The sequence below is a fragment of the Stegostoma tigrinum genome, chromosome 29, assembly GCF_030684315.1.
Source record: "Stegostoma tigrinum isolate sSteTig4 chromosome 29, sSteTig4.hap1, whole genome shotgun sequence".
In the NCBI taxonomy this organism is placed as follows: Eukaryota; Metazoa; Chordata; class Chondrichthyes; order Orectolobiformes; family Stegostomatidae; genus Stegostoma; species Stegostoma tigrinum.
Window position 1 is genome coordinate 34,774,140 of NC_081382.1, and position 12,287 is coordinate 34,786,426.

General features: G+C 43.4%; 1 protein-coding gene across 2 annotated transcripts in view; it reads left to right on the forward strand.

The window, feature by feature from the left end:
* Positions 1-12,287, forward strand: part of gpr107 (G protein-coupled receptor 107) — a 113,084-nt gene that overhangs the window by 8,632 nt on the left and 92,165 nt on the right. For both annotated transcript variants that reach the window (XM_048558914.2, XM_048558915.2), the window contains exons 2-3: positions 6,993-7,115; positions 11,541-11,591. In XM_048558914.2, the coding sequence (XP_048414871.1) occupies positions 6,993-7,115; positions 11,541-11,591 (174 nt within the window). The remainder of the gene's footprint in view (positions 1-6,992; positions 7,116-11,540; positions 11,592-12,287) is intronic.

The window sequence follows — 12,287 nt, forward strand, 5'->3', positions numbered from 1 at the left end:
TCCTGTATCTTTCGGGTGGCGTCATTGTGGCAATGCAGGAGGCTCAGGATGAACCTATCGTCCGAGGAGTTGCGGGGGGGAAGTTGAAATGGTTCGTGACTGGGAGGTGCAGTTGTTGTTGTGAACTGTGAGTGTAGGTGTTCCGCAAAGTGGTCCCCAAGCCTCCGCTTGGTTTCCCCGGTGTAGAGGAGGCCACAATTGGAACAGCGGATACAGTATATTACATTAACAGATGTGCAGGCAACATCTGTTTGTGAAAGTTCTTTTTAGAGCCTGGCATGGGGGTGAGGGGGAAGGTATAGGGGCAGGTGTAGCACTTGCTTCTGTTGCAGGGAAAAGTGCGTGGTGGGGTTGGAGGGGAGTGTGGAGCGGACAAGGGAGTCAAGGAGAGAGTGGTCCCTCCGGAAAGCACAAGGGTGGGGAAGGAAAAATGTCTTTAGTAGTGGGGTCGGATTGCAGATGGCGGAAATGTCGGAGGATGATGCGTTGGATTTTGAGGTTGGTGGGGTGGTACGTGAGGACAAGGGAGATTCTGTTTTGGTTGTTATTATGGATAGGGGGTGTGAGGGATGAGTTGCAGGAGACACGGTTGAGGGCATTTTCGATCACTGTGGAGGGGAAGTTGCAGTTCTCGAAAGAAGAGGACATCTGGGATGTTCGGGAGTGGAATGCCTCATCTTGGGGACAGAGGCGGAGGAATTGTGAATAGGGGATGGCCTTTTTGCAGGAAGGCAGATGAGAGGAGGAATATTCTAGGTAGTTGGGGGAGTTGGCAGGCTTAAAATGGATATCAGTTGCCAGGTGGATGCCAGAGATGGAGACAGAGAGGTCCAGGAAGGAGAGAGCGGCATCAGAGATGGTCCAGGTAAACTTAAGGTTGAGATGGAAGGTGTTGGTGAAGTGGCTGAACTGATTGAGCTCCTCGTGGGAACATGAGGCAGCGTCGAAACAGCCATCAATGTAATGGAGGAAGAGATGGGGGATAGGGCTAGTGTAGCTTTGGAAGAGGGATTGTTCCCCGTACCCTACAAAAAGGAAGGCATAGCTTGGGCCCATGCAGGTACCCATGGCCACCCCCTTTGCAGGAAGTGGGAGGAATTAAAGGAGAAGTTGTTGAGGCTGAGGACAAATTCAGATAAGCGGATGAGGGTGTCAGTGGAGGGTGACTGGAAGGGCCTGCAGGACAGGAAAATGCGGAGGGCCTTTAGGCTCCTGCTCATAAAAGCTCCTCTGTTATTCCTCTTCCCATTGCTTGAACCTGCTTTTGGCTTCTTCTCTGCTGGTTCTAAAAACTCAACTCCACAGATAGCTGAACAATTAACTCCTTGGCTGGCTTGTTGGCTGGTTAGCTTCAATCACATGAGTGAACTGGGTTGAAAGCAGTCCTTGTCTGGGGTGGGTAACGGGTGAAAGAAGGTGTTCAAGTTCTAAAGTTACTGAGCATGATATTGAGTCTTGAGTCCTGAGGCTGCAGGGTCCCCAAGCAGAAAATGAGATGCTGTTCTTCCAGCCTGTGCTGAGACTCACTGGAGTCCAAGACGAAAATGCTGGCCAGTGAACCTGGTGGTATGTTGAAATTGGAAGCTTGGGGTCATTTTTGCTTACAGAATGTAGGCATTCTGCAAAGCAGTCACCTAGTCTACATTTTGAGTGTGGACCAAGGTGTCTCATTAGGAAGTGAATACGTGTCTGTTGGTTGCATTCCACTGGAGGTGGCAGATATGGCAGCTCATGATCTTCTGGACACTGATGGGATGGAAACTGAGAACTAGGGTGGGATGAGGAGAGGAGGGTGGAGGGGGAAGGCCAATTCGTGTATTTGGAGGGAAGAGAAGGGTGAGAACAGAAGTGCGGAAATTGAATCGGACACAGCCAAGGGCCCTGTCAACCATGATAATCTTTTGCTGAAAAAGGATGAACATTTCTGAGTTGAAAGCTACGAGGAGGTGGTGGTACGAGAAAGGAATTGAGGCCTGGGGCAGATCAGCCATGATCTCATTGAATGGCAAGGTTGGCCTGAAGGGCCAAATGGTCCACTCCTGCTCCATTTCTTAATTTCTTAAGTACCATTTAAAACCTGCATTCCCAAATAACATTATGAACTTCCATCACTCCCTGTACTTTGCAAAATAGTCTTTATCTTATAAGTTACTGTAGTCACAACTAATGCAGATGAACGCTTTAATTTACAAAATACCTTCATGAATCACAACACCACTTTTCAGTTAAATTAGTGGGAGAGATCTTCGAGCAGTGAGGGAAGGTACTCTGATAGGATTCCTTGACTGATAGGATTCCATTCCTTCAACCTTATTTTCTGTCATTCCTTTGTTCCTATCATCTAAGTGCAAATGTTCGAGTCATAGAGTCATACAATAAAGAATAGGTCTTTCAGCCGATTGAGTGTGCACCGTCACCTATCTATACAAATCTCATTTTCCAGCACTTAGCCCATAGCCTTCAATGTTATGACATTTCAAATATTCAATTATACACCTTTTTAAAAGTTATGGGGCCACTGCTATCTTCCAGGCAGCGCATTCCACTTTCCACCACCTTCTGGATGAAAAACCTTTTCCTTAAATTTCCCCTAAACCACCGACCCTTCACCTTAACATTATGTCACCTTGTTATTGACCCTTTGAGGGGAAAATGGCTATTTCTTTTTTACCCTTTGCATGCCTCGCTTAATCTTATACACTCCAATCAGGTCCCCCCCAAGCCATCTGTGCTTTAAAGAAAACAATCTGACCCTATCCAGCCTGTCTTCTAGAGCTGAAATGCTTCAACCCAGGCAACGTCCTGGTGAATCTCTTCTGCACCTCCTCCAGTGCAAATACATCCTTCTTGTATGTTGACACAACATAATTTGAGCTCTGGCCTTGCTCAATAAGAATGTTGTTGCTGCAGTGGTAATATTTGATTAGCTATGCATTCAAGCAAGCAGTGAATGAGAAGTAGAACCTTGATAATGGCATTTTATCAAGAATGTATGTATGTATTTGGTGTAAGTTTAATGAAACCACCAGTTTTCATGTCAAGTTATGACACCTGTGTTTTGGAGCACTGATTACAGATTGAGTTTAAACAAAATAGTGACATGCTGAAAAATGTCAGAGCTGTTCACTACTTCAGCTTTTTAGACTTTTTTTGGTATTCAGCAAATGAGTAATCTCCAGTGGGGGCTGGTTAACACAGTTAGCTGGATGACTCGTTTGTAATGCAGCTTGGTGCTAACTGCATGGGTTCAGTTCGCACACCAGCTGAGGTTCCCATGAAGAACTGCCCTTCTCAACTGCTCAGTTGTGTGGTGGTGGCCCTCAAGTTAAACCAGTCATCTCTCTCATGGAAGAACCCCATCGTCTCGTAGGACAGTAATGATTTCACCTTATCTACAGTGACAATTTTAAAGAGCATGTGGTCTTATCAGCAGAATGTTGAATGGAAGATACAAACAAAATCTATTTGTTAATAGTGATAATGGGAACTGCAGATGCTGGAGAATCCAAGATAATAAAGTGTGAAGCTGGATGAACACAGCAGGCCAAGCAGCATCTCAGGAGCACAAAAGCTGACGTTTTGGGCCTAGACCCCCCTTCAGAGAGGGGGATGGGGTGAGGGTTCTGGAATAAATAGGGAGAGAGGGGGACGCGGACTGAAGATGGAGAGAAAAGAAGATAGGTGTAGAGGTAGGGAGGGGATAGGTCAGTCCAGGGAAGACGGACAGGTCAAGGAGGTGGGATGAGGTTAGTGGGTAGGAAATGGAGGTGTGTCTTGGGGTGGGAGGAAGGGATGGGTGAGAGGAAGAACAGGTTAGGGAGGCAGAGACAGGCTGGGCTGGTTTTGGGATGCAGTGGGTGGAGGGAAAGAGCTGGGCTGGTTGTATGGTGCAGTGGGGGGAGGGGACGAACTGGGCAGGTTTTGGGATGCGGTGGGGGAAGGGGAGAAGTCCACATTGATACCATTGGGCTGCAGGGTTCCTAAGTGGAATATGAGTTGCTGTTCCTGCAACCTTCGGGTGGCATCATTGTGGCACTGCAGGAGGCCCATGATGGACATGTCATCTAAAGAATGGAAGGGGGAGTTGAAATGGTTTGTGACTGGGAGGTGCAGTTGTTTATTGCGAACCGAGCGGAGGTGTTCTGCAAAGCGGTCCCCAAGCCTCCGCTTGGTTTCCCCATTGTAGAGGAAGCCACACCAGGTACAATGGATACAGTATACCACATTGGCAGATGTGCAGGTGAACCTCTGCTTAATATGGAAAGTCATCTTGGGGCCTGGGATAGGCGGTTGTGGTGGGGTGTGAGGGATGTGTAGTGGATGTGTACACATCCCTCACACCCCGCCCCCGCCACAACCGCCCAAAGAGGATCCCCCTCATTCTCTCACACCACCCCACCAACCTCCAGATACAACGCATCATCCTCCGACACTTCCGCCATCTACAATCCAACCCCACCACCCAAGACATTTTTCCATCCCCTCCCCTGTCAGCTTTCGGGAGAGACCACTCTCTCCGTGACTCCCTTGTTCGCTCCACACTGCCCTCCAACCCCACCACACCCGGCACCTTCCCCTGCAACCGCAGGAAATGCTACACTTGCCCCCACACCTCCTCCCTCATCCCTATCCCAGGCCCCAAGATGACTTTCCATATTAAGCAGAGGTTCACCTGCACATCTGCCAATGTGGTATACTGTATCCATTGTACCTGGTGTGGCTTCCTCTACATTGGAGAAACCAAGCGGAGGCTTGGGGACCGCTTTGCGGAACACCTCCGCTCGGTTCGCAATAAACAACTGCACCTCCCAGTCGTGGACCATTTCAACTCCCCCTCCCCTTCTTTAGATGACATGTCCATCATGGGCCTCTTGCAGTGCCAGAATGATGCCACCCGAAGGTTGCAGGAACAGCAACTCCTATTCCGCTTGGGAACCCTGCAGCCCAATGGTATCAATGCGGACTTCACCAGCTTCAAAATCTCCCCTTCCCCCACCGCATCCCAAAACCAGCCCAGTTCGTCCCCTCCCCCCACTGCACCACACAACCAGCCCAGCTCTTTCCCTCCACCCACTGCATCCCAAAACCAGTCCAGCCTGTCTCTGCCTCCCTAACCTGTTCTTCCTCTCACCCATCCCTTCCTCCCACCCCAAGCCGCACCTCCATCTCCTATCTACTAACCTCATCCCACCTCCTTGACCTGTCCGTCTTCCCTGGACTGACCTATCCCCTCCCTACCTCCCCACCTATACTCTCCTCTCCACCTATCTTCTTTTCTCTCCATCTTCAGTCCGCCTCCCCCTCTCTCCCTATTTATTCCAGAACCCTCACTCCATCGCCCTCTCTGATGAAGGGTCCAGGCCCGAAACGTCAACTTTTGTGCTCCTGAGATGCTGCTTGGCCTGCTGTGTTCATTCAGCTTCACTCTTTATTATCTATTTGTTAATAGTTGTTTTTTGGGCCTGAGAGATGAGAAGTTATTGTTGGGACAGATATTATATTCTTCTTCATAATTAATGCTTCACAATTTTGTAATATGACTGACTTTCCAGAGGGAAAAAGGCAGATTAATTAGTTAAAGTTTATTCTGTAGAATTCACATCAAAGAATTGTTACAGCACTGAAACACACCACTTAGCCTGTTGCATCTGCTCCAATTCTCTGATCAATTCATTCATCCAATGCCATTCCCCAACCACCTCTCTATAATGCTGCACATTCTTCCTTTTTTAGATAATAACCTAATTTCATATTGAAAGCCTCTATTGTACCTGGGTCTAAATGCTTTCAGGCAGTGCATGCCAGACCTTAACCATTTACTGAGTGAATGTGTTTTGAGGAAGAACTAGAAAGGACATATACACTGAATGTAGAAAACGCAAATACATTTACTGAGAGCAAGTGAGTTCAGATGTGCAAGTCTTTAAAACTAAGCAGGTAAGTGGATTAAGCTGTATTTTTAAAAAAAGTGAGATTCTAGGTTTTGAAAATAATGATGTAGCTGACAAAAGTGAAGGTAAATCCCAAATCCATGCAAGAATAGACTTGGCTTCGAACGCATTACTTGAGGAAGCTGTATAAAGACTGGAAGTTAGACATGGAAAGGGTGAATTTAGTTGTAAGGAGGGACAGTAAGGCCATAAGACATAGAAGCGGAAGTAAGGCTATTTGGCCCATTGAGTCCACGCCGCCATTTAGTCGTGGCTGATGGGCATTTCAACTCCACTTCCCTGCACGCTCCCCGTAGCCCTTGATTCCTTGTGAGATCAAAAATTTATCCATCTCTGCCTTGAAGGCATCTAACGTCTCAGCCTCCACTGCACTCCGTGGCAATGAACGTCACAGGCCCACCGCTCTCTGGCTGAAGAAATATCTCCTCATTTCCCCAAGTAAGACTAGAACAGTAAGACTATTTTGCTGAAAGTAAGGAAATTTAGACAAGATCGATCTCGGCATTCAAATTGAGAGATTTTCAAAAAATGGGAAAATCTATTTCCATGGTTGGTAACTGGGTACAAGAATCTGAGGCAATAAGGTGTAGAGCTGGATGAGCGTAGCAGGCCAAGCAGCATCAGAGGAGCAGGAAAGCCCTTCTGGGTCTAGGCCTGAAGCGTCAGCATTCCTGCTCCTCTGATGCTGCTTGGCCTGCTGTATTCATCTAGTTATCTCATTCTCCAGCATCTGCAGTTCCTCCTATCTCTGAAACAAGGTGATGAGGCTATTTTTATACAGCGATGTTATGATGTGTAATGCACCACAAACAACTGGAAGAAGAACCCCTAATAGCTTTTAAAAATGAAGTGGATGAATATTTTTAAATGAACATGTTTAACAATAAGGGAAAGGGCTAATGGAATAAACTAGTACCTGATTTTTCCTACAGCTAGTCCAGACTCATTGGACTAGACCAGTCCTCTTAAAAGTCTTGAATTTTGTCTTCTAATCTTGGCAAATATTGCCTTTGATTACAGCATGGTTGTTTCTTTCCTCAGGATGATGTTAGGCAAAAGATCCATTTAAACACATTTGGTTTCTTCAAGAATGGAAATATGACTGTGAAAATGACCAATTTGACATCAAAAGGAGTTGATTTCAAAGCTGTTGACACCTCTGCGGTAAGTTCAGTATCTTTCATCAAGTATTTTTCATTTTCTTGTTATAATGCTTATTGGGCAGTAGAGGTTTATGAAGAGGAAAGTGGTGCCTCAGTTCAGATTAATTTTAGTTGTAGTAAGGTTTGTTTTATTATCCCTGTTATTATATTTACACTATTATTCTATGTATGTTCTCCTTTATAACAGATCTTGGTGTCTTTTGTGCTTTGACGTAGGGATATGGAATGGTTGCTCCATTATTAGTGCAGTGCATCAAAGTTAATCATTATGTGATTATGTTTTCAAAAAGGAGGTAGATATATCTTTTGGCTAATGTGATCAGTGGATATTGGGGGAGGGGTAGATTAGGGTATTGAGCGCGATGACTTGCCATAATCATGTTGAATGGTGGAGCAGGTTCAAAGGGCCAATTGGCCTACTACTGTTATTTATGTTTCTGTATTTGCTTTTGTCCGACTACTGACACTAAGAAGATGTGTGAAATTCTGGCATCTCCATACTGTTAAAATTGCACCAAGACATCAACAGTAATAGACTCCTTTTGAATTTCTTATTGCCAATCGATTATGAATCTTAACTTTTTAAAAGAAATTTGTGTTGTTTCTTCGGAATATGCTGTATTATGATGGTTTTGCTGTGAAATGCACTATTTTATCATTCACAATATAGATCCCAGAGGGTCCAATGGTATTATGGCATAGATTTTAGATAAAACAAGCCTGTGCCTTTAAGACACTTACGTGACATCATGACTTGTGATGTTCCAATGTAAAGGTACTTGCCTTGCCTTCTCTGTGTAATGGAGTGAGTGTGATCAACCAGTTCTGTGTGCTGTATACAAGAACATTTAGTAAGCACAGAACTCAACCTTTGTATGCAAATTTATGATATCATAGCCATGTAACTAATTAGTAAGACTTCTGTCTCAGCAAGAACTCAGCACTCCATCTCTCTCTTAGCTTATTATCAGAATTTCTTTATCTATCCTGTTTTTTTTCCTCGCTTTTTGACCACCATCTCCATGTCTGTACTCACTCCCCTACCCCATTATTGTAAATATCACCCTTTCCCAGAGATTTTCAGTTCTGACAAAGGGTCATTGGACTTCAAACGATTACTCTGTTTTTCTCAATGCAGATGCTGCAAGACGTGCTGAGTCTTACTGAGTCATAGTCATACAGCATGGAAACAGACCCTTTGGTCCAACTCATCCATGCTGACCATATTCCCAAACAAAACTAGTCCCAGTTGCGAGTTATTTGTCTGTGGTTTCTTCAGGTTTGCGATTCTATAAGATTGGCCTTTTAATCTCAGGTAGACATTCAGTAGTATTAATTACTTTCTGTTTTTAGTGTCACCACCAGTGGACACGAAGATACTACTATTTTGATAATATTGCCAGAGGTCACTGTGTGACCACTAAACAGTTTTAGGGCACTGGAGACCAATGAAAGACTGCTAAATTGACATTGCCATCAGCGCATACTTCTTGAGACTGTCGAAAATGTGAGTCTGCTACATTGACATGGTGTCACTTGAGTTTACTTTGATTGTGTTAAATTAAAGTTCCACCAGAGACGCTGTGAAATTGCTAATGTTACTGTTAGCAGGGAATGGCCTGAACTCTGCTACACTAATGTAACATCACTGAGAGCATTCTGACTCTGACTCTGACTCTGCTAATCTTAGGCGGGGTCTCCAGAGAGTGCTGTGAGACTGCTAAACTAATATAGTATTACTAGGTAGTGCTATGAGATTACTAAAATAGTGTCACCAGGAAGTGCTGTGAGACTGCTAAACTAATACAGTGTCACCAGAGAGCGCTGTGAGACTGTTAAAGTAACATTGTGTCACCAGCAGCCAGACATTGCAATGACACTATGGAACAAATATGCTTTCGGGAATATTTGTATTAACTTTTATTTAAATGATATCATTACTGTTTGCAAAAGTGACTCACCATACTTTATTGACTTCCAAAATTCCTAAACTGGAATGGTTAGATTAGATTTAGATTCCCTGCAGTGTGGAAACAGGCCCGTCGGCCCAACAAGTCCACACTGCCCTTTGGAGCATCCCACCCAAACCCATATTTTCTATTTATGCAACACAAACTACATAACAGTCTATAATTACCAGGATGGCCCCAAGAATATGGGAGTTCAAATTTGATAGAACTGTTCAAGTTCATAATAGCTTCAGTAAGATTAAATAAGGAAAAACAATTTTCCAAGAATGGAAGCGTGAGTTTGTAGAAGACACAGATTTAAGATGGGACAAAAAGAATCAGAGGTAAATTAAGAAAATAAATTTTTATACTGCAATTTGTGATTGGAATATACTCCCAGAAAGCAATATTGAAACAAATTTAACAGTAACATTCCAAAGTATGAGACAAAAACAGAAAGAGAAAAATATTAGAGGGCTGTATAAAAAAACTAAAGTGCCGTAGAGTGGACCTAATTGGATGGCTCAACCAAGAAAGCACAATGGGAAAAACGGTCCCTTCTGTTGCATCAGCTTAAGATCATATGATTCTTTCATTAGTAAGGTATTCAGAAGAGTGAAAAGAATATACCATAACTAGAGGGTCAAAACATTGTCATAAAAATTATTTCTTAGAAGCATTCAGCAGAAAAGACCTGAACACTCGGCCTTCCTCAATCAACATCATAGCAGTGCTATATGAATTGTATATTGTATAAAGAATACGAATTGTAACTATTCAAGAAGGGACCTTGTTGCCACGTTTTCAATGACAAATTATGGTTGGGCAGTAAATTCTGGCCTTGCTACCCGAAACTAATTTTTCCACAAATGTTTAAAGTGATCCTAATAGACTAGTTTATCTTGATAAATTTGAATATCTGCTGGAGCTATCAGCATGGATTCAAATGAAGAATATCCAGCCTGACATTATCAATGGACATAGTATCAACACAACTGGGCTTTGAATAAACCCGTATCAAGACTACCTAAAACTAATTGACAAACGTTCTACCTGAATGGCTGTTGTTTAAATTCAAAAGCTATGAGGATCCAGGAAAATCTTGGAAAAGTTTCGGAATTAACTTAGTGCGAGACCACAATACCTTCTTAATGTTTTGTCAGGCTCTAAAGTAGTACTGTGATAAGTAAGGAATTGGTGCACTCTTCCGTAGGTACATCAGTAACTTGAATATAGAACCTTTGTAGGAGGTAGTTAAATTTGCAGACAACTAAGAGGGACAGTAGATTTGAAGCAGGCAGTTTGAAATGGCCGAATAACTGTCAATGAAAATTGCAACAATTTAACATGCTGTTAAGCATTATGCATTTGGGAGGAACTTGTCCCACAATATGCTCCTTAATTGGTGTTGAGGTTACTAAGTGGATTTGTAAAGAGAATCTAGAGCCAATGTATCCTGTTAATGAAAACCATCAATCAACAAGGTTTACAGAATGTTGAACTACGTGACAAGTACATGCTGTGTCCATGTCAGAAGAATCATGTTGAAACTGCACATTGATCATTGTGCTCAGTCCTAATCACTGACTCATAAAGAAGACATTCAAATGCTGCAAATCGAAAAGAGCTGCAGGTTTGACGGTGTAAAAGATCAAATTTATAAAGAAAGTCTAGGGTGACATGAATCTCCAGAGTAATCCTACAAAGAGATATATGGGAGTGAACACAGTGAGAAAGGTAATCTGGAATGTCACTTTAAACTGTAGAGCTGAACAAGTGGACAGAGATTCACACCAGTGATAGTTACTACTGTATAGAAGTTCTGTTCACAGCGATAAGTAAATGGATTTAACTTCAAATCATTGCGAAAGCAGAAACCTGGAGATAATTTAAGAACTTGTTAATTGTTCAATGGAGGGAATGTTAGGTGTTGCGAAGTGGATGTTCTAAGATTGCCCATTAGCCTTACGTCCATGTCATGGAGTGTCATGAATGTTGGATAGCCTTTTAACTTGGAGGTATTGAGCTAAGGCTTTAGATGACTCTATGATTTTTTAAAAATGCTGTCGTATTGAGAAAAGAAATTGAGGAGATATTTGAGTACGCTGGCCAAAAAGTATCCCTTAGCCTATATAAAAACATATAGAATGGAATAGAACATAGAACATAGAAGCGTAATAGAGGCCCTTTGGCCCTCAATGTTGCGCCGACGTGTGAAACCAATCTGAAGCCCGTCTAATCTATGCTATTCCATTATCATCCAAATGTTTCAATCAGTTGTTCTGTTTGGCTTTTTGTAGAATCTTGCAATGTGTTAAATGAGCATTTCATAATGACATTGTCAATGTTTCAAAAGTAATTTATTGTCTCAAAGCATTTTGGTATGTTGTAAGGTGCTCAAGTCACTGTATAAGTGCAAATATTCTTTCTTTAACAATAACCCACTAATTAGTTCCAATGTTATATGTTTATCTCAGCTGGGCCTTAGTTTGGACAGAACCAAGAATGATGGCTTCTCATCCTATTTGGTAAGTTAGCTTTTTTGCCACACAATTGCAATTCATTATTTGTTTTTTGGAAAGTTTCATCATGCCATGCCCATAATGGTAGTTTTTGCAACGTGATCCATGTGCACAGCTAACTGAACTTTAGAGGCATTGCGTTTAAGCTGTTTTTCCTTGATGTCCACAGATGTACTCTTGACCAAGATTCACTATATATTTAGATTAGACTCCCTACAGTGTGGAAGCAGGCCCTTCGGCCCAGCAAGTCCACACCGCCCCTTGAAGTTTCCCACCCAGACCCAACCCCCTATAACCCACACACTCCTGAACACTATGGTCAATTTAGCATGGCCAATCCACCTAGCCTGCACATCTTTGGGCTGCGGGAGGTAACCCACACAGGCACGGGGAGAATGTGCAAACTCCACACAGACAGTCGCCCGAGGCTGGAATCGAACACGGGTCTCTGGCGCTGTGAGGCTGCAGTGCTAACCACTGAGCCACTGTACCGCCCAATTTAGCTATCATAGAAATCGCAAGTGGACGTTCCTTGTCCCTTAAGTCAGGGTCGTCAAAACCACTTGCAGCAGCCCATCTGTGGTGATGACTGTGATTGGCCAAACCAACATAGAGACTGCCTTTAACCATAAAGGTAGTGGTTTAAGTTTTGGTGCTACAGGCTGGATTCATGTGCCACAATCTTCTGAATAGACCATTTTT